We start from the raw sequence: 24540 nt of genomic DNA, 5'->3' as shown, positions 1-24540 counted from the left end.
CTAGTACAGCGCCTTGCCACATGGTAGGTACTCAACGTTTATTTGCTCAGTGAATGAGTTGTCCTTGAATTCGTCCACAAGTCAGGATCAAGGCTTAAAGAGGTGATGTCATTCGCATAGGGTCACACGGGAACCAGGGTTGTCAGAGCTTCCCAAATGAGTCTGCCTGGGCAACCTTGGACAAGTTACTAAATCTCTCTGACCCTCAACTCCTGAAGCTGAAAAGTGGGGGTAAGAGAAGTGGACTGGTTGATCCACTGCGCCCACTCCGGCGGTAGGCTTTGTGAACGCAAATCTGGCTCCCCATTGCAGCTTCAGCACCCCCTCAGATCCACAACCCTACAGGAAGAACTAGCCCTCCGCCTTCCATCCTTTAGCTCCGTGTCCCGCCCACCCCCGGAGGGGCGTGGTCAAGGCGGGGCCAAGCGGGGACCCGTGCACAGAGGGGAAGGACGCAGGCGCGAAGTCGCGGTGACGTAAAAGGGCGCGCGCTCTAAGCGGAGAGCCGACTCGCGGGCGCACCCCTCCCCTCGGTCTCGCGCTCGGCCTGCGCAGGCGCAAGGCCGCAAGATGGCTGCGGCTGGAGCGGGCCGTCTGAGGCGGGCGGCGTCCGCCCTGCTGCTCCGAAGCCCGCGCGTGCCCGCCCGGGAGCTGTCGGCTCCGGCCCGGCTGTATCACAAGAAGGTAGGGGCTGATGAGGGGCTGCGCGGGGCCCGCACCGGCAAGGGGGCGGGAGGACGAGGACCACCTAAGGGACTCAGGTATGTCAGCGCCCGGCGGAGGCCCGGCCTGGAGAGGAGCGGTTGCGGGGCTGTGCGCGGCCTCGGGAGCCCCCAGTGCAGCCAGGGAGGGGGCCGTCCCCTCGCGCGCCTCTGCCTGGACTAGCTTTCGTTTGCTGCGCAGTGACTACCTGCCCCTGAAATAAAACTAACCGCTGCCCGTGGGCCCCGCCGCTGGCTGCGATTTCGGGCATCCCAGCCTTAAAACGCAACAGCCCGGGAAGGAGGCCTCTGTTGTAATCTGGCAGCCTGACTTCAGGGATGAACGCACACACCGGCGCGGGCTCCGGCTTCAGCCAGGCTATTGCCCTGGCCAGGTGACCTTGGGGAAGTCACTGCTCTGCGCTGAACGTGTTTTCCCCACTTGTAAAATGAGGTCTTGGCATTCATCTACACGAGCTAGGTAGTGCTTGTGGAGTCCTCGGCCTGGTGCCCAACACACGGAGATCATCTGTGGTGCGGTTCTTGCTGTCGGAGCCCTTAGGCTCCGAGTGGAGTCAGACTCGTAACCAACAGTCATAATATTTTAATTTTTGTCTTTTTTGGCGGACGGAAAGGAAAGGAGCCGGGGGTGTAGGGATAGGTGCGTAGTTTGCAGCCCTTGCCTTCCGAGGGCGTGGAGTCCCCTAGACACGAAACTCTCCCACTCGGAAAAGGACTACCTGAAGGACGCGGTAAATCAACATGGGGCAAAAAGTCCAGATTTAGCTTACTATTTTTGTACGTCCTTGGGCTTGGAGTCAAAATCCGTGGTCGGATAAGTGGGGAAAGCAAACTGGAAGGTAGGGAGACTTACGACTAACTGGTAGACAAGCCTCGAGGTTACATTAAAGCCTTTTGTATGCCAGATTATCATTCCGTTCTGGCTTCTGCACGGTTGCAGGGACTTCGCTCCTCCCCCACCCAGGGGTGTGTTTTGTTGACAATACACGCTCCGCGAACGTGGGCTAGCAGCCTTTCAACCACCAGGGTGCGCTGCTCCACCAGAGCGATTTCAGGGCCTTGAAAAACAGTCAGAGGACGGTTATTTTATCACACACAAATGCATTCCATAGCATTGTTCCTCCTGGAACATTCTCCTTGAGGCTTCTGGGCAGTCCTTCAATTGCTGGACCATAATTCATTTTAGAATTGTTAATAGTAATCATTACCCTTTGAAGATGGATTTTATTTGGAAAAAAAAAAAATGCTATTTGATCCCAATGACTTGTGATTAAAAACCCTGTGGAATTAAGACATGATTTTGCTGATTTTTCTCCAGCATCTCAAATGTCTGAAGGTAGTTGGAGAAGAGCTACAAAAAGATGGGGTTATAAAGTCTCATGGACATAAAGTGTAAGCCCTTCTGCTGGGGTGAAGTTTGGTGTTCAGGGATTGTCAGGTTCTGCTTGCTGGCTGCAAGGAGCTTAGCATCAAGTGGGGGCGGGGGGGGGCGGTAACAAGAAAGAGTGATCATGTCTTCTCTTAACCTTCTCATTTCAGGTTGTTGATCATTATGAAAATCCTAGGAATGTAGGATCCCTTGACAAGACATCAAAAAACGTTGGAACCGGATTGGTGGGAGCGCCAGCTTGTGGTGATGTGATGAAATTACAGGTGCCACTGGTTTTCATCTTTTAGTTCACAAACCATTTGCACGTACAGCATTTCATTTGGTCTCCATCTGGATTCCTAGGACAGGATGGGATGAGCTGCTGTCACCAGTCATTAGAGTGGGAGCTGAGTGTTAGTTCTCCTTCTTAACACACTATGCTGACCCCTTCTGACAGAGTAAACCAGTCTCCCTTTTCTGCTGTCTCAGCTTAAATTCCAACCTCAGCTCGGTAGAGTTTCAAAGGAAAACCACAACCGTTCAGTTAGCAATCCCCGGTGAGACAGGAAATGCAGTATATCAACCCTCCCCCCAAATGGGAGACAACACAAAGGGAGGGACTGGCACTTTGGGTAAACTGTAACTTTGACCACATCTACTTCACCTTGGGGAGTGAGTAGGAAGCTTGCCAGAGGTCTTCATGCCTGTCTTGGAAAACAGAAACGGGAGGCAGGAGGGAACCACTAGATGTCATTTCATGCCAAACTAAAAAGCATTAACCAGAGGCCTTTATTGCAGACTCTCCCCGGGCTTAAAGATACAGATTGACTGAGAGCCATGAGCAGCAGACCTTCATGGCCAAAAAGCAAGCTAGGATTGCAGAACAAAAACAAAACACGGAGGGAGGGGGGCACATTCTTCAGCCTGTCTTTACCAGGTAGGCCTGTATAGTTGTGATAGTTGTTCCTACACTTTTCACCACTGAGCCCTTTGCAGCAAAGCAAATTTAGTAGTCATTAATGCCAGAACTTAAAAGTGTGAAAATCAAGACCAAAGCCCTTGGGGAGAACCCAAGTTCTACACGGCGGCACCAGGAATCACTGCTTAACTCCTGTCTCTTTTTCAGATTCAAGTAGATGAACAGGGGAAGATTGTGGATGCCAGGTTTAAAACATTTGGCTGTGGTTCTGCAATTGCCTCCAGCTCATTAGCCACCGAATGGGTAAAAGGGAAGACGGTAAGGTTGCCTACAAACTGCGAGAATTAAATCACATTCCCAACAAACTACCTCTCAATTCAGGGAAGGGTCTTGTTGGGGGCGGGGAGTCACTGTGATTTTGTTTCAAAATATTCTAATAATGTTCTAAATTTCTCCTACTCAGGTTTTGATTAAATTCTTCTCTACATTGAGAATTATGGATAATTTTGTTAGGTGTATTTTAATGGGGGCGGGGGGGGTTGATCATTTTTATTTGTTCAGGGATTTTGATGGTTTTACTTTTGTTTTTAATTATGTAGAAAAAAGATCTTCACCTCCCCCTCTAACAAAAAAGAACTACAAAGAAATCTGTGGCTTTCTCCCAGGTTGCTGATAATGTTATAATTTCCTAGGAGTTTAAGGATGGGAGAGGTTATATCGTGGTTTGTGTTCTTGTTTATTTCCTTCCATCATATTTCAGGAAGGACTGCAGGTGGTTTGTAAGGATTCGTGAAATAACAAACTAGCCTGTGCTAAAAGAGGGATTAAAGAATCAAAAACAGCAAAGATGGAGGCAAAGTGAACAAATAAATCAGAACAGTGATCCCGGTGGCTGATCAGCAGGTCCTCAGAGGGTAGAAATGAGACAGGCTGGAACATCTTTTCCGTCCTTTTCTCTGCCAAAGCCTCTTTCCCAGCAGCTGCAGAGGTAGAAGGTCCCAAATGCAGCGAAGAGCTGGAGTTTCTAAAATCCAGTCATTAAAACCTCTCTGAAAAGCCAAAATGCAGGGCTGCTTATCTTTGCAGCCCCAAGGGATCAAGTTCAGGGAGCTGAGTCATGGAGGGGTGTGCTTGGGGAGCTGGGCAGCTCTACAGCAATGTGGAGTGCCAGGCCACGTGCCACCCGCCTCCCGGGGCTCAAGGCCTTCTGGCTGGCAAGCTCCTCTGGCAAGCACACACCTAACCTGTTCTGGCAGGAGGTGGCTCTGAAGTCATTTGTTAAGCACTGTCCTCAGGGAAGGGGGAAGTGAGACAAGGCACCTGTGCTCCCAGGATCTGGCCTTTGAGTTGTGACCAGAAAGTGGAGGAAAGAGGGCCTTTCTATGACCTTGAGGTCCTCCTATCTGAGTTACTAGGAACAGAATGTGAAGCATAATCATTGAAGTCAGCAGAATTGGGAAACTGGGGGGCAGATGGGGAAATCTGGCATTCCTTAAGCAGCGGGGCTCCATGCCATGTAGGCCCGCCTCACGTGCCCTTGGGCACTCAACCAAACCCAGGCATCCTTTTCAGTGTGTTTCAAGGAGACAGGTCTTCTTTTAGGCAGAGGAGCAGCCTAAAGAGATCTCTCACCCCAAGACCTGTCTGTGCCACTGGCCTATCTGCCATCTCTCTGACCTCACTGACACTCTTTAGCACTTCTAGTTGAAGGGATTTATTCTAAACATTTGGTATAAGACCATCAGTAAAGCTGATATTCACAAAACCAGAATAGGAAATCCCTGCCTTTAAAAAAAAAAAAAAAAGACTCGTGTCGCTGGCCTCCAGCAGACTCCTAAGGGACTCCTCACTGGCTGGCTTGTGGGACCATCTTTGTCGGCCTTGCTGACCCTGGCCAGGTGCTGGGGTGTGCGAACTCCACCCCTGAGCGTCCCAGCTGCAGCCTTGATGCACAAGCAAGGGGCCTTTGGGGCTGTTAAAGGGAAATCCTCCCCCACCACCCTGTCTGGAGGGCCTCTCTGACCTCCTCTTTTCTTACTGCCTGTTCTTTAAGCGAGAGCATCGCTGCTAAAACTGTTGGTCTTTCACGTGTCTCAGGTAGAGGAAGCCCTGACCATCAAGAACACAGACATCGCCAAGGAGCTCTGCCTTCCCCCCGTGAAACTGCACTGCTCCAGTAAGTCTCTGCTCCAGAATCCAACAAGCTGGGGCAGTTGGGAGTTTGTCATGTATCAGCTGGCATTTGTGCAGGGTACGGGCAAGTCCATTTCCATCGCGGAGTCTGTCTCTAGCCTTGAGAGGGTTAAACTCCAGGTGACACAGTCGTCTCCAGGAGGATCTTCCAGGAGGTCATGTGTGCTGGGCATCATGCTGAGCACTTCGTGGCATCATTTCTCAGCCTCAGAAACGTCTGCTAGTCCACAGAAGGTGTCATTACGTCTCCCTCTTACAGACCAGGAAAGCGGGGCTCGGGTTAAAGCGCCCCAGTTCCATGGCTTCTAAGTGGGAAAGCCAGCACCTAGCCCCCAATCTCTGATGCCAGAATCTGTGCTGTTCCCACCCCATCGGAGTCCAGTTCAGACCAGTAAAGGTGAAAAGCTTTTGCCACGATCCCATCTGTTGTATGTGTGTTGTCACGTCCTTTCCCAGGCGCTGTTCCTGTCGAGGTCTGCATCTGTGTACGGGATGACCAGGTCCGCTCGTTCACTAGTCCCCTCTACGCTGTCCTAAGCGAAAGCCCAGATGCCTTAACACCTCTACGTGGCTTTCTAGTTCAGTCTCTGCCTTAAATCTAAAGCTTTTTCCATCCTCTCTCAACCTTCTATGGGAAGGAGGGAAGAGAAATGGCAGCTTCACTTACTGATGGAGGTTTACTGACCACATTAGTTACAAATCAGCAGAGAGCCTGGTCTCCTGCCCAGGGTAAGACCCCCAGAAAAACAGAGTGCTGGGGCAGGGACGTGGAACACAGCCTTCAGGAAGTCTGCTGAGACCGGAGTTCTTTCCACCTGAGCTGAACTTTCAAGTACCCAGGAATACAGGCCATAGCGCAAGCATTTTCACACGGCTTCAGAAAACCCCCAGCCGCCTCTTTTGGCCGCCTCCTTGGGTACCGCAGCCTTCAGCTGCTGCTCTCTGCCGCTGGCTTGCTTGCTGCTGTCATTCCAGCACTCTTCATTTCTATTTTCCCCCATAGCGCCATTTGTAACATTGACTCCAAAGTAAAAGTGTTCAAGCTTGGGGTCTCTGGAGAGTAACGTGGCAGGTGCCACCTGTTGGCAATACGTAAGTCATGCCAGCTTGCTCAGCCAGCGTCCACCACCTTTATTCCTGACCTCCACGTGAGCAGACGAGACCATTTCTCCTGTCCCTCCGATGCATCAGACACGTGGTGCAAGTCCTCACGCTATCCCAGCAAGAAAACAGTGTCCCAGTCTTATAGAAGAGAAAGGGCATTCCAGGAGGCTGAGGGACCAGGCCCAAATCCCAGGTATTTAAACCCCAGTGTGTCTCCAGAGCCACTGGACAGGAGCAGCCTGGCTCAGGAAACGGCTGGTTGGCTTTCCAGGCTTGCCCGTCACCCCCCGCACCCTGGCTAGTCGGCTCTGTTAAGCCCTTCCCAGCACCACGGCCCTCCAGCTCTTAAAGATGCGATTCCTAAGACTCTGTCTGTAGAGCCTCCAAACTTAGCTTGTCTTTCCTTGTGCCACTTCCAGTGCTGGCTGAAGATGCGATCAAGGCTGCCCTGGCCGATTACAAACTGAAACAAGAACCCAAGAAAGGAGAGGCGGAGAAGAAATGAGCCCTCGGCGAAGCGACCGGCAGGTCATATACGCTGTCTGTCTGTCCACCCGCCACACAATCACCGTAGATGTTCAGAAGCCCCTCACACTACAGTACGAGACCCTCTGAGACACGCACAGCACTTGCTGGTCACGTTGTGGCTCCAATGCAAGCAAAATACACAGTTTACTCGTTCCAGACCCCGTGCTTTCTTTCAGCCCCCTTTTATCGCCTTAACCCAGTTTGTGTATATTTTGAATTGTGTGCATGGCCTCAAAGCTGAAATCAGGAACAAAGTCTGCTGTGCTGGTCCACGAAGTGCACCGATACCTCGTTTCAGCTGACCCTGTCTGACGAAGATTACCAGTAGAAGGCCTTGGTATGATTATTTGAGAGAGCCAATTATTGTACATAAAACAGATTTGCATATATATATATATATATATAATAAAAGAATGTAAGACCATGTTTTTCTCTGGTAAGCCTTGTCTCTTGGATCCCTCACTCACCCCCAGGTGCCGCCCCGAGCCCCCTGGGGCTCCCAGGTACTGAACCGTGACAGCGTGTGCACCTTTCTCAGCAAACTGGTCAGTAAAGACCACTGACAGAGATGGCCAGATGTGTGTCACATTTTATGGAATGGGGTGAAGGTGAAAGGAGAGGGCCATCTCTGTTCGTGGTTCTTTGCAAACTAATAGATTGAGAAATAAATCACATTAAAATACGATGTGATAAATAAATTAGCACAGGTCTTTATAGTAGGGATTCCTCCCTGTGGGAGGAAAGGCTGTTAACGTTTCAGAGAACTGTCCCAGCTATTCGGAACCTTGACTTTAAAAATGAATTCGGCTACAATTTTGACCCAAGAAATTGATTTGGGTATGTATAGATCACTGACGGAATTCAGATTCATACTAAAGACTGTGACAGTACGACTTTAAAAAAAAAAGGGGGGGGGGGGGTGCCTGGGTGGCTCAGTCAGTTGGGCATCTGACTCTTGATTTTGGCCCGGGTCGTGATCTCATGGTTTGTGGGTTCGAGGCTTCCATCAGGCTCCATGCTGACAGTGCGAGCCTGCTTGGGATTCTCTCTCTCCCTCTCTCATTGCCCCTCCCCACTCGCTCTCTCTCAAAATAAGTAAACAACAACAAAAAAACACCCAGGGGATGAGTTGAAAATGGAGATTTCTAGACCCATCATTCCACTTTAGGTCCCCTTTAGATTCTTTTTTTTTTCCCCAGTGTTTATTTTTGAGAGAGAGAGAGAGAAACAGTGCAAGTCGGGGAGGGCAGAGAGAGAGGGAAACAGAATCCCAAGCAGGCTCCAGGCTCTGAGCTGTCAGCACAGAGCCCGATGGGGGCTTGAACCCATGAACCGTGAGATCCTGACCTGAGCTGAAGTCAGACACTTAACCGACCGAGCCACCCAGGTGCCCCCCGGCAGGTGATTCTAATGCCTCTGACTTCTGATGGCCTGGGTGGTTCTGGATAGTGGTGGAGGAGCCCAGGCGCAGGGAGGGAACTTCCTTTGTCCATTCTCTGCCATGCCCTGCACAGGGGTGGTATTTGAGTAGCTCATTCGGAGCTGTCTGCACATGTACAGTGACCTGAGGTTTTAAAGCATCCGTCCCTGGCTCAGGCATGAATAACATTCTACCCAGCATCCCTCCTGACCCTCATCTGCCCCTGGAGCTGTGGGTATCATTCTGAGGTACCCCACAGTCCTGCATCAGCCAAAATCCCACTTAAAAAGGCCCAATTTTCTAGCAAAAACGTGATCTTAGAAAGTACCATCTAACCGTCTCAAATCTCCAACTCTTCAAAAGTTAAAAAAAAAAAAAGAAAGAAAGAAAACGAAAAGTCCTCTGAGTCCTGGAGGAAGGCACAGAACTTCAAAGCCCATTCCCTCCACAGACTGGGGCCTTTATAAGAATCTCAAATTAGGGCCACCGGGTGGAGCCATGTCAAAATGTCCCGTGTGGCACACTCTACTATTTAATTCACCATCCCTCTAGGCTAAGCCGGTCCTGTTGCCTTCTTTATTATATGTGGCCACACTGCAATTCCCCACCGCTTTTCTCTGTAATTTAAAAAAATGAGACATTTCTGTCCCGGTTAACATCCCCTGAGACTCGAACCAGAATTCTACACGCCACGAGCTGCTCGCAGACGGCCACAGCAAGATTACCAGAACAGCCCAAACCTCAAAGTAGGTGTTTGTGCAGCGAAAAGAAGTGATTTTTTTTTTTTTAACTTACATTCAAGACCCTCCTTTCCCCAGACAAGTCTAGTGGTAACCACACGAGGGCATCGCGTACCCTTCCATGAGCTTAAGGCTAGGTCTCTGCATCTCTAAGGAAAACCTCCACGGAGAGATCTTGACGTGCAAGTCGGAAGAGTCCATCACGCACCCAGGCCCTGACGTTTGTCATCCGTCGATTGGCACGGCAGCCCTCTGAGGGGGCCGTTATTTAAACTGACTCAAGCCACAAGGCCCAGGCTTCTTCCTGGTTTCCCGCTGGCAGGACACATCAAAGATTCCTCCCGCGGGCCAGAGGCTCACCTGGGCCTTGAGAATTCACATGAAGGGAAACCAACACGGGATAAGCCCCCTGTGCGTTCATCTGGCCAACTCGCCACCAAGCACCACGGCCCTTGGCTGGCTGTGCTTCAGGACCGTCCGGGGAGCCTGCTTTAACCCCGACGCCCGATTAAATCTGATGTCCTGAGGGTGGAGCCTGGGCTCTGGTATCTTTAAAAAAGCTCCCCAGGGGGCGCCTGGGTGGCGCAGTCGGTTAAGCGTCCGACTTCAGCCAGGTCACGATCTCACGGTCCGTGAGTTCGAGCCCCGCGTCAGGCTCTGGGCTGATGGCTCAGAGCCTGGAGCCTGTTTCCGATTCTGTGTCTCCCTCTCTCTCTGTCCCTCCCCCGTTCATGCTCTGTCTCTCTGTCCCAAAAATAAATAAACGTTGAAAAAAAAAAATTAAAAAAAAAAAAAAGCTCCCCAGGAGTTTCCAGTATGCACCCACGGGCGAGAACCGCGGCGCCCTTTGCAAATCAGCCTGCTAAGATTATTTCAGAGGAGGCTCACGGCCCTGTGAGGTGTCACCTCCCATCTCCAAAAGAGCTCCTGAGTCCCTTCCTCGCTGGCCCCCAGCGTCTGCCTTAGTCTAGGCCATCGTCATCTCTCTCCTGGCCCCCGCCGTGGTCTCCCTGCCTCCAGCCTCACTGTTGGGATCCGTTTCACACGTGGCTGCCGGAGGGGTCTTCCTAAACAAAAGTGACTCCGTCGCTCCTTTTCTTAAAACCTGTCCGTGGCTCCCTGTTGCACTTCAGACAAATTCCAAACTTCCTACCACATCGATGGATTTGCCCCAGCCATGCTGAACCTTACTGTTAGGCTTTTCCCTTGCTTCTGGCAGGAATGCCCAACCAGGCATTCTCCCTTAACCCCCACTCAGCCTAGGAGCCTCATCTCAGGCATCACCTCCTCTGAGAAGCCTTCCCGGATTGTCCCAGGTTGAGCTAGGTGCCCCTCTCTGCTCCCGCAGTCCCCTATACTTCTTAATCACATATGTGTCATAGACAGCACTGCAATTTGCTTTTCTCTTGTTTTTCCGTATCATTGCACAGACATTAAGTCTCTTTTTTTTTCAGTTTTAAATAGGTAACATACCACAAGAAAAAAATTCAAACAGCCTGAAATGGAAGAGTCCTATATGTTTCCTTGCCATCCTTAATTCCCCAGCCTCCTTCCCCAAGGCAATCTCTAACACTTGTTTCGCAGGTGTCCTTCTAGAAATTCTCTAGGCATATCCAAGTATTCATGTGTTTAAGTAGACCATCCTTTTGTTTCTTTTTCACACAGGTGGTAGCATACTATACACACTTCTGCCATGCTTATTTTCCTCTTGACCATATTTCTGAAGGCCATTCCCTCTCCGTTCCTATAGACCTGCTACATTCTTCACCGCTGCACAGCATTCTATATATGAAGGTCCATAATTTAGTTTTCTGTTGATGATTATATAGATTATTTTCAAGGCAATGTCTTAATTATGGGACCCAGCATCTAGTACAGTTCTTAACTTACTAGGGGATTCCCTGAATGCTTATTCGGTGTATGAATGGATGGGTGTTTGGATTGGTGGGTGGGTGGGTGGATGGATGGATGGATGGATGGATGGATAGATGGATGGATAAGTGGGTGGGTGGATGGGTGAGTGGATGGATTGGTAGGTGGGGGGGATGGATGGATGGGTTCATGGGTTAAGTGTCCACATAGATGGATGGATGGGTCAATGAATGGGTGGGTAAACAGAAGGGTGGATGGATGGAGGGTATGTGAGTGGGTGGGTAGGTGGGTAGATGGATGGATGGATAAATACATGGGGGGGATGGGTGGGTTAATGGGTGAATGGAGACATAGATGGATAGTGGGTGGGTGGTGAATGGATGGACGGATGGACAGACAGAGAACCAGGCTCAGAATGGTGAAATGGCTTGCCCCCGATGACACAGCCAGGAAGCAGAAGGCCAGCACTCTGCTGAGGTCCTCTATCCACCTCCCACCCCTTCCAAAGCACCACACCACAACTATGACCATGTCTCTAATTTAACCTTCCCTAGATGTTATTCCTGGATTTGGGCCACTTGGGACCACATCAGAATGCACGGTTTTAGAACCTCCCATTAAGCATGTCCTGTCAAAACTAGCGGTCTCTATCCTGGAGTCTTATTGAAATGCCAAGCAAATGAGAGGCATCTCTTGATAACTGAGGCCCCTTGAACTTCAGGGAGGAATACAGACTCTGTCCACCCTCACGACAAGACACTTATAGGTCCCACTGAGTCTCGGTAGAGTGAGGGGACACTGCAGACGACCTCCAGCCCCAACCAGAAGATGGATGAGAAGCACACCCCTCATCAATGGCTCTTTCTGGCCCATCTACTTGCTTTCTCCACCCTCCAAGGTGACATCAGCCAACCCCTCCAAAAACCACCTCCCCAGAGAAGGCCATGTCCACACAGGGAGGCAGCAGCAGCACAAAGCCGAGTGAGCTTGGAGTGCTGGAATCAGACCGGGGGGGGGGGGGGGGGAGTTCAAGCCCTGGCTGCCACTGTGGGACCCCGAACAGGAAACCTCAACCACCCCAAGCCTCAGTTTATTCATCTGCAGAATGGGAACGATAACAGTACCTACCCGGTCGGGCTGACCTGACAACTGAATGAAAGAATGCAATAAAGCATATGATACATAGAGTTCATTATCGTTATGGTGTCTGTTATGATTACGCACAACAGCTCAGCCGTGACTACGGACCAGGCGCAGTTGCTGGGTGTTTCTATAGATCAGCTCGTTGGCTCCTCCCAGGAGACTCCTAACCTGCTACTATTATCCCATTCTGCAGATGAAGAAACCACCAGCTAAAGGGCATGTCCAAGATCACACAGCCAGGAAGTGACAGAGGAGGGATTCTAGCCCCAGGCTGCCTGATCCGGAGTGCAGGCCCTCTGCTTGCTACGACTCCACTCACGCTCTCTGCTGCCATTATTACTATGAGCGTGGGTATCATTACTACCATTACAAATAGTAGCTGTTGTTACTTCTACTGTTACTACTCCCACTATTACTGTTACTCTTTTTAAAATACCACAACCTCAAGGCTTCCAACCTATGGTATGTTCACCACGAGACCAGCCCTCACACTAAGTCCTTCAAAGTCACGCAGAGCTCTCGTCTGGCTGCACAGGGCAGGAAACACACAGATGTGACTTCTGTCACACATGGCTTGTTGGGCAAGCTCCCTCCACGGTGCTTGGCCAACCACAGGGTATGGCTATGCCCCAGGCCCAGCCTCAAATACCACCACCGCCCTCCCCGCCCAGCTGTCTTTGGAAAAGTCATGTTAGGCACCTCAGAGAAGCCCAGCTCCCAGAATAACTCCAGAAGGCCCCCCGGGTGAGGACAACTATTATTGCCCTTAGAGCTGCTTGTGCCCAAGAAGTTCCAGGGGCCTCCCATCCTGCCCCTGGCACCTCAAGCCAATGGGTCAAAGGAAGCCCCAATGTGGAAACTGGGCTGGACACCCCTCTACCCAAATACCTCCCCACCACATGCAGCCCTGCGTCACTGGCCCCCTGAGTCACTTAGGGAGCAACCCGGAATGAGGACTTGGGGGCTTGGGTTCCGGCCCCAGCTCTGCCGTGACCTCTGCATGTGACTTTAAGCAGGCACTTCACCAAGCTGAGCTTTGATCTCCCTTTCTGAAAAATCAGCAGAAAGCTAGCCCCTAAGTCACAGGATCGCTGTAAGGACTGAATGAATTATCCCAGCTCCAGTCAAAAAAGACACAGAGCCAGGCATGCACTTAGCGCTCAATAAATGTTAACCATCATCACCTTCACCTTCACCACCACCACCATCCCCAGCATCACTGTCATTGTCACCGCCACCGTCCCGTCATCATTATCACCATCGTCATCATCACCAGGATCCCCATTATCACTGCCACCATCATTGTCATACCCATCATCGCCATCGTTATCAGCATCACTGTCCCCATCGATAGCACCGTCACTGTTACAGGTCAGGTTCCCCCAAGAAGCCGACTCTGATATGCAAGTTAGCATGAGGGGTATTTATCTGGGCGTGTCCCTGGTGTCACCACCTGGGGAAGGGTGGGTAACAAAGCAGGATTGGGCAGAGGGAGGACATGGGCAGCAATGTGCCCCCGACAAAAGTGCCCGTCGATCCCACGAGGGGCTCTAAGGCTGACAGCCCCTCAGACATGTCTGGTATCTGGGCGCTTGGCACTGACAGTCTCTAGAATTTATCACAATCTGGGGTTCAGAGGAGATCTGCATATTGTAAGAAGAAGAGCCAAGGGCTTACCCCCAATGAGGAATTCAGGCATCTGTGGGGTTTACTGTCTGGGGGCAAAGGAGCTTTGTGGGAGCTTCTCACACTGTCCCATTTGCCCCGCAGCCCCAGCGTCTTGCTCACTTTCCCACAACAGCAGGGCCCCTGGGGACCATCTCCCTTCAAGCGGGTGCTCATCCGTTCTAACCCCAAAGCCTTGGGACAGCGTGGCCCTGCTTCCTGGCAAGCCTTCTTGGGCGGCCGCCGGGATCTGTCTCCTCTTGACCTTTCCCACTCTTTTTTCTAGGGAGCTGAACCAAAGGATGGTCTGCTCGTGCAGGCGAGTCCCTTTCCGGCTGAGCTGACAGAGCTGAGGGCCTCAGGGAGAGAGTCTGGGTCAGGGCCACCTGCCCTTCGTGGCCACGAGCAAGCGTGGGCCTCTCTCATGTAGAAAACCCGCGAGGGGCTGTCACAGGGCAAAATGAGGTCGCGTGATCAAAGTGGCCAGGACAGCCAGGCACCCAGTAGGTGCTTACTAGATGCTCCTTCACCCACAACACAGGCCCTTAGCAGGCGCCACAGGGCAGAAAGGAGACGTCAGGATTTATGCCAAGCAGTGGCTTCCCACCGAACCTCTCTCTCTGGCCTCGGAGGCCCTACCTGCCTACCTTTTGTCCCACTCGACCCATTCCAGCCCCAGTGGCCTCTCCCTCAGACTCCCCAAGTTCATTCCCCCACCTCAGGGCCTTTGCACTTGCTGGCCCCTCTGCCCAGAGCCTTCTTCCCCAGAGCTTCCCAAGACTGCCCCCTCCGTTTGGGTCCTACCTCACCCCATCCACCCCTGCTCAGGTAGAAACCCAGGCCTGCTGTCTAGCTCATCATACTGTTTATTTTCTCCACAGTACACAGCACCCTGGATTTACCTCGCTTGGGGAGGGCACGTCTGAGGATTCACCATTGGATCTCTGATGCCTAGAACAGGAACTGTGTACCACAGAGGAGGCCCTCCCAAAGGCCCATTCTGGTCACAGGTCCCAGAAAAGGGTAGGCAAAAGGAAGACCTGTTCTCATTCCCTGGGCAACGCTTTCTCCTCTGTCCGCGCAGTTTCTCTGCACAAGGAGGGGACCGGACCCAATGAATCCATAGTCCCTTCCAGCTCCAACAAAAAGATTCCACAAACTTGGACAACTTCTCATTTTAGCCAATAACCAACTCATGCCAGAACATGATTCATCTCCCCCGATTTTGCCTAGCAACCAGCCCTTTTCCCCACACCCCAAATCAACCTCCCCCCAAGAAAAATTCCTCCCCAGCCACACACCCGCCCCACCTCCCCGCCCCCCCCCCCCCCCACTTCTGGCATCCCGGAGAGGAATGCAAGCCTTCAAGATCCCCCCCTGTCTGTCTGCCACCAACATTTTAACACAACCTCAGAATGTCTCGGGCTATGTCTGGAACAAGCTGGGGGGAGCTGTTCCCCCCCCGGGATTAGTACAGGAAACAGCAGCAGAAGTCAGGCAGACAGAAAGCGCTGACCCAGCACGGGGAGATCATTTCTATTCTTATGCCTCACCCTCCTCTTACATCCAGCTCCTGAGGCCTTGAAAAGTGTCTGCGTTTTAGGGAGGAAGCGAGGGGAGACCGGGAAAGGGAGCAGGGCAGCGGGAGAGTCCATGCTCAAGAACGAACCGGCTCATTCAGATTGCCCCAGGGATGTTTGCATACAGTCCCCCCGGTGAGAGAAAGGAATTGTCTCATCTTGGAGATACTGGAAAGCAGTTAATAAACCTCAATACCCGTTCGCAACACAAAATCTTGGCGATCTAAGAATAGAAAGGAATGTCCTTGACTTGGAAAGGGATATTTACCAGAAAACTACAGCAAACATTATGCCCAGTGGAAAACTGTATAAGCACCCCCCATCAAGATCAGGCACGAGGCAAGGATGTCCACCTCCTCAAAAAAAATTATTTTAATATGTATTTATTTATTTTTTAATTTTTTTTCAACGTTTTTTATTTATTTTTGGGACAGAGAGAGACAGAGCATGAACGGGGGAGGGGCAGAGAGAGAGGGAGACACAGAATCCGAAACAGGCTCCAGGCTCCGAGCCATCGGCCCAGAGCCCGACGCGGGGCTCGAACTCACGGACCGCGAGATCGTGACCTGGCTGAAGTCGGACGCTTAACCGACTGCGCCACCCAGGCACCCCAATATGTATTTATTTTTGAGAGAGAGACAGACACGGAGTGCGGGCGGGGGAGGGGCAGAACGGGAGACACAGAACTGGAAGCGGGCTCCAGGCTGTCAGCACAGAGGCCGACGCGGGGCTCGAACTCACGAACTGTGAGATCACGACCTGAGCCGAAGTCAGAGGCCTAACCGACTGAGCCACCCAGGCGCCCCTCCACCTCCTCAACCGGCACCTTCTCCACCACCACCACCACAGTAACACCCATCATCGTCTCCTCCACAGCCTCTACCCTCCTCCAGCACCTCCCCCTCCCCTTCTACTATCACGACCCCCCCCCCCCCCCACCCTTCACTATCACTCTCCCACCACCAGTCAACACTGACGACAGTCAGGGACGTGGGCTGGAGACCCGCCTCGGCCACTACCCTTCTCAGTTTGCCCGTCTGTACCTTGAGTGGTAGGACCGTACCAGCTGTTTGCAAACTACGCTCCACTGAGCACTCGGGGCTCGTGCAGGGGCACAGGGAGGCGAACAGGTGCCCTCCGGGGGCAGCCCGTTCCCCCTCCAAAATACAGCTCTTCTCTCATCCAACTTAGGGTAGGAGTCCTGGTGAGAGTTTATGAGAACAAAGGATTCTGTGGCTCAACGGGGTTGAAAATCAGCGGATACGCAATCAACACAAGCAGAGACTAAGGATCGAAGCAGGCGACTCATGGGAGAAGGACTCTGTACGAAGCCCGCGATTCACCGATAATCCAACAGCCCACCTAGGAAAAAGACGGAAAACCTTGGCGGCGTTGCCAAGGACGGAGGGGAAGGGGGGCACTCCCGGACCAAGATGGGGGTGGAAATGGTGCCACCCCTCGGACAAGTCGTTTGGGAGCACCTGTGAAAAGGCTACGCCTGGTGATCCCACCAGAAGGACCTACAGGCAGGAGTGCCCCGTGCGTGCGTCTGCAAAGACACGCACGTGCAGGGCACCCTCAGAAATATGTGAGGACACAGGGCCGCCCAGCTCTGCCACCTGTGACCTCCCTTCATGAGCTCACCTGGCACCTGCTGTGGCCCCCGCACACCTGCCCAGAGGGACCCTGAAACTGGCTCCGTTCTGGGGCCACCCGAAGCCCAGGCGAGCGGGAGTCTGGGCTCACACCTCAAAAAGGGGAGCCGCCTGTACAAGTCCATCAGGTCAAGGCCACTTCCTGGGGCTCATCGTTCTTTCCCTTCGTGTAAGGTAGTCGGTAAACCACAAGGAGGTTGAGCTCCCAGGCCAGACCTAGGATCTGAGCCCTCTCCCCCACTCACCGGCCGTGTGACGTCGGAGGGGTCAGCTCACCTCCGTCAACAGTTCGCGGAGCAGGGATGGCTTCCTCATGGGCTAAACGAAGCTGAGCAAAGTGACTCCGTAGCGATTTTTCCAATGGGATCGTTTACGTGGAAAGCAAATCGAGAAACGTTGACGATATTAATGCTCCAGGCCCTTGCCTCGCAAAGCAAGTGCTCTCTGAACATCCTCTCACTTGACAGGAGCGCCGGCTGGAACTCTGCCACACCAGTGGGCACAGGGACGGCCTCCCTTTTCTCACTTATGAACCACACGGGCACGGGCATCCTGGCAGGCCCATCTCAGGGCCCACACGCAGGCACTTCTGTAGGCCGGCTCCGGGTAAGAACTTCTGGGGCGAAAGGCAAGGACATGATGCTGCTATCTGACCCTGGGAGAGGGCCGTATATCTGCACTCCGGTCCACTCAAAACCACACCGTGCGAAGATCTCATCTGCACAAAGACAAGCTGTTCTTATCTTACGAGAGGTCACGGGAAAAATTCAAAAGTGTTTCTAACTGGCTCCCCGATGGCTGGCCCCGTCCTTCCAGCCAGAGCTCTGCCGTCGTGGGGAAAGCTGGCCCTCAGGCCCAGCCCGTCCAACTTAGGTGTGGTGGAAGGAAGGACTTCCTAACAGCGAGGAGTTTTCAGATGCTGGAGACGACAGAAGTTGCTGGAAGGATTCCTCTAGGGGTCTCTCAAGATGGGAGGCCAGAGGTAGTTTGAGCTCTCCGGTGGGAAGAAGCCAGGTTCTCCCAAGACCTTCTTGTCCAAGAACCCAGCGACTCAGGGGAAAATGGCATCCAGCCGCCCTTCCCCCCAGAGGCCGGCAATAACGCCTCATACAAGGGCGCAGGGTTTGGGGGCCCACCAGCCGTCTGAAATTCAGAGCACTGCCTTCTTCCCTTTGCCAGAGACGTGGTCGAGGCCCAGAGAGGGCAAGCGACTTGCTCCAGGCAGCACAGCCAGGGAGGGTGTAGAGTTGCACCCCTCCCCCCTCATAACCCCGGGGCACCAGACCGGGGACCAGTGCCCATCCAGGGCCCCCCGCCTGCAAGTTCACGTCTCAGGAGAGCCAAGGGGGCCGTGGGCTCGGCCTCCAGACGCGGTGGACTCTTGGCGTCCCCGCACGTGCGCAGCATCCTGGGTAGATCCAAGGCGCTGGGGTCCCAAGGCCAGCTGGTCCTTCCCCCGCCACGTGACCTCAGGCCAGCCCCGACGGCGCACTCGGGAACGTGGGGACACCCTGTCCGCAGGGCCGTGCTGCCGGAGGCTCGGGCACCCGCTCCACCAGCAAGCGAGAGCGCCCGTCCTGCAGGTGCGCGCATGCGCCGTGTGTGAGGCGGAAGGGCCTGACGCGCGGCGGGGCCTCTTTGCCGCCTTTCTGCCTGCAGACCCGAGCGCCGCGGCACCTCCTGCTGCCCCAGCTGAGCTGCAGGGGTGTGGGCACAATGGACGCGGGCCTCTCCTGCAAGCCTGCTTGCCCTGCATTCACGCACTCACTCATGCATTCATTCATTCGGGAGCAGGATTGCAGAAGTGTGACCTTGGGCAAGTCACTTCACCTCTCTGAGTTTCCGTGCCTTCCTCTGTGAAACGGTGGATAATACCCGTGCCTCCCTCAGCTTTGTGAGGACCCAATGCATAGAAAGCGCTTAGCGCTGTGCCTGCTACGCACCGGGTACTCAAGCAGTGACGGAAAGTGGACCCAACAGGGGGATTTCAACACTGACAAAGGATACAAGTAGGAGATCTGGGGGCCAAAGGGGTCTCTCGGAGAGCCTCGTCCCACAACCTTCCCCAGGGCAGGTGCAGGAGAGGTGTCCCACCTCCCAACGCCACTCTTCCTCTCCGCTCCTCCTTCAGAGAGCAGCTTGAAGGGATTCATTGGGCTCAGCATGCATTGAGCACCTACTGGATACCCAGCTCTGTACTGGGCTCTGACCTGCAGTGCAGCTGGGCAGGGAAGCCGCAGAATCTCAGAGATCAGAACTGCCTGCCGTTCCCTCTCTGGAGCTTCCTGGCAGCAGGAGCAACAAAGATAATCAGAAACGGGGGCCCCAGGCCATGAGCTCTAGGAGCATTTTCTCATCTGAGCCTCGCGACAGGGCAGGATCTGTGGTTTCACAGGTGAGGCGCTGAGGCTCCAAAAGGGGGCGGAAACTGCCTAAGGTCACACAGCCCGGAAGTGGAATTCGAACTCGGGTTTGGATCCAAGTCTTGTGGGATGCAGACACCTTAAGTCCCTCCCCCACTGCTCCTGAAGGAGTGTCCTGCCCAGAGTCAGTGCTGGTAAGTATTTGGCTTGTTTTATAGACGGGAACACAACAGAGAGGGGAGGGGTGATATTCCAGGTCACCCGGCAGCGAATCCAGCTGGATACCACCCCTCCCCAACCTTTCCAACCCCCCAGAGATGGCCTTGGCACCTGCCCCAGATGGGTCCAAGTTCCTGGGCTCCCCTACCCCTGTTGTCAGCCGCGTCTCCAGCCGCACTCGCCCAGACAATATCTAAGCCCTAACTGGGGTCACCGCACCTCGGAGGGAGACAGGGAACAGCTGTCACATGACCCCTGGCCCCCGCCAGGCGCCAGACCCCTGCAGAGGGGCGCACGGGGTTGCGGGGTCCTTCCCCAAAGGGCGGCACGAGCCTGTCTCTTCTCTCTGGCCACATCCTTCACCCCCTCCTTGGAGTTCACGGGACTTCCCTGGCTGGCTCTGCTCTGCTCTGCTCTCACCGGACACTTCCAGGCCCCTCTGCCCTGCCCCCACCCCAAGAAAAGACGTTATAACGCCAAAGTTTCAAGCGTCTGAGAATCGCTGATCTTGTGACTCTGGAGCTTCTAAACCTAGATCTGGAAAGAAGAGGTGACTCTCAGAACAGCTGGACGCTTAGAGACAGAAGTTTCCGCCCTTTTCTCCGGGCACAGCACTTCACAGTTGACAGCTAGCAGAAGCTCACATTCACTGAGCACCCGTGGGGGGCCTGCTCTAAGCATTTTAAGTGAATGACCCCAACTCCCACCGCCCCTCCGAGGCAAGGGCCACCATTATTCCCATCTCACAGCTGAGGAAACTCAGGCTCAGAGAGGTTTAGTGACTTGCCCGAGGTCACACAGCCGGGTGGTGGCAGAGCTGAGATTGGAGCCCAGGTCATGGGAAGCCTGTACCCCTAACCAGCAGGCTCCACTGTCCCACACGCTGTAAGGTGCGTTCACGTCTATTAACCTTGCAGCATTCTGGCGGGTGGGGGAGCCAGGGCAAAGGCTGTGGTCCAGGGGCTTTACAAGTGAAGAACCCAAAGCTCAGAGGTAAGCTGACTTGCCCAAGGCCATGCCGGTAGAAGGGGCGTGACTGGGTCTCCAGGTTCCTTATTTCCGCATCCCACTACGTCCCCCTCCCCTTGCAGTCCCCAGTCCTCCACCCGGGTACAATCCCAGTCTCTCTTTTTCCCCCTCCAGGCCCCCTGGCTGAGTCTGGCTCCCCAAAGCCTAAGGCAGAGGTCCCAGGTGGCCACCCATAGACCTGGACCCTCCATCCTTCCAGGGCACCCCTAGGTGGCCCCTGCAGGGCCCCAGCGGGTGGTGGGATGCCCATGCCCGGCACCGCAGAGGCCTCTGGCATCAGGGACCCCGGCAAGAGCAGATTTACGAGCAGGACTATTTTATACTTTGCAGCTGCCGCTATAAACCCTGGACCCATTTGGCCGGGGGGGTGGGGGGGGGGGCGGGGAGCAGCTGCAGAGGAACCCCCCGGGCCCTGGAGCCACTGCCAGATCCTCCAGGCTTTTTCTGAGCAGCCAGAGGAATCCTGAAATTAAAACCTCCTGAAAACATGGCAAATCCCTGTCTTGCTCCACATAGGCCTGCTTCTTCCCCGACACCAGCTGAAGAGCCGGAGACGAGGCAGGGCAGAGACGGACACAACAGAGCCCCGGGTCCCCGGTCGGCTTTGGATGGGTCCCAGCCCCTGTCTGGTCCACAGGTGCCCACGCACGACATGGGGGTGCTGGTCTGGTTCAGGGTTTCTGAGACTGTCTGGACTTCAGAAGTTCCCTACAGTAACTTAGTTCAAACTGTCCCACTGTAAGATTCTGTGCTCCAACTACTTACTGGCTGTGTGACCTTGGACAAGTAACTTGGCCTCTCCGAGTCTGTTGTTTTCATCTGTAAAATGGGGAGAAATAACAACCATCTCATTAAGAAGGCTGTAAAGAAGGAATAGAATACACCAGGAGTTCCCAGCAGCTTTATTTGTAATAGCCAAAAGCTGGAAAACCACCCAAACGTCCATCAGCAGGTGAACGGATAAACAAATTATAGTACATCCATACAAGGGAATACTACTCAGCAATAAAAAGCAGGGAAGTATCGGGGCACCTGGGTGGCTCTGTCCGTTGAGCATCCAACTGTCGATTTCGGTCAGGTCACGATCCCAGGGTCATGGGATCGAGTCCCAAGTTGGGCTCCACGCTGAGGGTGGGTTCTCTCTCTCTCCCTCTGCCCCTCCCCCCAGATCGTGCACAATTTCTCTCTCAACAAAAAATAATAAAATCAAAAATAAAGAAGAGTATATGGTTCCATTTATAGAAAATTCCAGAAAACAAAAATGGATCATAGTGACATAAACAGATCAATAGTTGTCTAGGGATTGAGGTGGGGAGAAGCGGTCAGCAGAGACCACAAAGGGGTATGAAGAAACTTTCAGAGGTGACGGATATGTCCATTACCCTGATTGTGGTGATGGCTTTAAGAGATACACCTACACCTATGTCAAAATTATCAAATTGCACGTTTTTAAAAATGTGCATTTTATCGTGCGTCAGCTATACCTCTGCAAACCGGCAAGAATGAATATGTTATCAGTAAAGCGCCAGAGACGCGTGTAACAGTCCATTTGTGAATGGCGGCCATTCCTGTTATTAATCACTGTGGTCGCATCTAGGGGATTCTTTGAGTCATTTTCATCTCCTCCCCGGGGTGCCCGGGTGGCTCAGTCGGTTAAGCATTTTCACCTCCTCCCCTAGAATATAGCCTCAGGTCTGTTGTGCCAATGGTGTGTCCTCGGTATCTGGCACACAGTAGGTGCTCCTTAAAGAGTTGCGGCTGGAAAACGAAAAGCCGATGACCCTGGCAGTTGCTTCTTGGCCACCTTGGAACCCGGAAAGCTGATGGATCCCCTTGGGGGCAGACTCAATGATTCTAAACCTCTAGGAATGAGAACCAAGACAGGAAGGACCCACGGCACTGGCCAGTCACCGTCAACACCCCGGGGGTAGGGTGGCGTTAAAACAAGGACTGGGGACCCACGATGAAATGCAACGGACACAAAACAGGATTCCCCACCCCAGCATCAGAAGGGCTCAGCTTCTGGGCCCACAAGCGAGTTCCAAGATGAAGTAGGAGGCTCGGGGCTGAGGACCCTGGATTGAGGAGTCAGACGGACGGTTCAGATCCCAGCTACGCCTGTCCGCGTGACACCGGACAAGCCTCTTCACCCTCCACTTCCTCGTCTGTAAAAGGGAGGCGATGATGTTGCTCGTCTCTCTGTGGGGAGTGTGGGTGAGGGTTAAATGGTGTGATGGATGCTCACGTGTGCCTTCCTTCAGCCTTATACGCGTGCACCTGTGTGCACACACGGAGCACCTACTGTGTGCCTGGAGTGCTGGGGAGACACTGGGGACGGACCCGCAGGCAGAGACAGTTGCCCAGCCACACCCTCAGACACTCTGATTTCATTGGTCTGGGTCGGGGGACGCCTGGCTGGCTCGGTCAGTGGAGCATCTGACTTCGGCTCAGGTCATGATCTCCTTGTTCGTGAGTTCGAGCCCCACATCAGGCTCACTGCTGTCAGCGAGGAGCCTGCTTCGGATCATCTGTCCCCACCCCCCCTCTACTTCTCCCCTGCTCAGGCGCTCGCTCTCTCTCTCTCTCTCTCTCTCTCAAAAATCAATCAACATATAAAAAAAACTTAAAAAAATCTGAGTGGGCCTGAGTGGGGCTATGATTTTAAAAGGCTCTCAGATAATCTCCCTGTGCAGGTTGAGACCCCTGCCGGGTAGGGCAGGATCATCTCCTCTTCATACACATGGAAACGAAAGCCCAGATGGCCGAGGCCACACAGCCGAGAAAGGACGGAGGTGGCACGGACACAGGCAGATGTCATCCTAGGGGCCCAAACCTCCTTAATCACCCCAAGAAGATTACAGGTGATGTACCCAGGGCAGAGCCCCTGGAAGATGGGACTTCTGCCCCTCCCGCTCTTGCCTTGACATGACCCCCAGCCAGGGGTTACCCAGACCCTCGGGCTGGTCGGAGACACGCAGGGCCTGGGGACGAGGGCTCTCCAGCAGCCCCGCCCCCACCCCCACCACACTGCACCAGCAGCCCCCATTCCCACACTGAGCTGGGGGCCGTGTCTTGGGGTGGTTTTGCTGTCCCTCCCCCTCTCTCTATACAGCAGCGGCAGCAAGCCCAGCCCCCAGACAGACTCCCAGCCTGGGGGCAGCTGTGCGGTTTTATAAGCCCCGGGACAGTGGGGGCCTGTTCGGGCCCTGGCAGATTCCTGGATCCCTGGGAACAGGGGAACGGCCCACCCCCACCCTCAAGCCCCATTTTCCCCCTCTCCTGGACCCAACCCACACATGCCCCCAACCCCTGTCTGCTCCACAGCCCGCCCTCTGCTGGTGCCTGGCCAGATGTGTGCCCACAAGAGAGGCCCTGCTGGTAACGCCAGCAGAGATGTGGGAGCACACCGGAGGGGCTCTAAGCAGAAGTGGGGCCTTGCTCTCTCCTCCCCCAGGGCCTCATTCATTCATTCATTCATTCACCAAAAAAGCTGTAGAGCCCATTTAGCGATTCACTCTAGAATCAGACTACGAGGCTGGAATCCCGGCTGTGTGACCCGGGCACCTGACATCACCTCTGTGGACCTCAGTTTCCTCATCTGTGAAATGGGAAGAACAGCAGTGTCTATCTCATAGGCTTGAGAGTCCCAATAAGCAAATGATGTTCAGTGCTTAGAGCACTGCCTGGTAGGTACAGGTGCTCATTAACTATAAGCAATTATTATTAGCATTGAGCCCGGGGGACTGTGAAAGAAAGGCTGGGCGGGGGGGAGGGTGCCGTCAGGAAAGGCAGGTGACATCTAAGCTGGAAGCTAAAGAAGGAGGCGGGGTTAGCAAGACAAGTGGGGGGGGAAGGGTGTCATAGGCAGAGGGAATAGTAGCTGTAAAAGCTCAGAGGTAAGAGGGAGGTTGACTTCTGCACTGGGACTCAAACTACCTCCTTAATCCTTACCCCCATCATTCCCGGGAGACACAGGCCATAACTGAGGCCACCCATTACGTGTCCTGTGGCAGCTCCAG

The 24540-nt window shown here is 53.6% G+C and overlaps 1 protein-coding gene across 1 annotated transcript; it reads left to right on the top strand.

Moving 5' to 3' along the window:
• Positions 1–527: 527 nt before the first annotated feature.
• On the top strand, positions 528–7259 carry ISCU (iron-sulfur cluster assembly enzyme). The gene is made up of 5 exons (XM_058691064.1): positions 528–684; positions 2262–2375; positions 3218–3328; positions 5108–5186; positions 6727–7259. Exons 1-5 carry the CDS (start codon positions 571–573, stop codon positions 6810–6812), a joined length of 504 nt encoding a protein of 167 aa, XP_058547047.1. The 5' UTR covers positions 528–570; the 3' UTR covers positions 6813–7259.
• Positions 7260–24540: the final 17281 nt, after the last annotated feature.

Source organism: Neofelis nebulosa, chromosome 11, assembly GCF_028018385.1.
Source record: "Neofelis nebulosa isolate mNeoNeb1 chromosome 11, mNeoNeb1.pri, whole genome shotgun sequence".
In the NCBI taxonomy this organism is placed as follows: Eukaryota; Metazoa; Chordata; class Mammalia; order Carnivora; family Felidae; genus Neofelis; species Neofelis nebulosa.
The sequence above is the reverse complement of the archived record's forward strand: the minus strand, read 5'-3'. Positions and strand labels throughout refer to the sequence as shown.

Bases quoted from the DNA above. Each gene is read 5' to 3' on its own strand.
- ISCU (XM_058691064.1), top strand. From the start codon at position 571: ATGGCTGCGGCTGGAGCGGGCCGTCTGAGGCGGGCGGCGTCCGCCCTG. The intron at 3,329-5,107 runs GTAAGGTTGCCT...CACGTGTCTCAG, and splicing joins AATGGGTAAAAGGGAAGACG to GTAGAGGAAGCCCTGACCAT. The intron at 5,187-6,726 runs GTAAGTCTCTGC...TGCCACTTCCAG, and splicing joins CGTGAAACTGCACTGCTCCA to TGCTGGCTGAAGATGCGATC.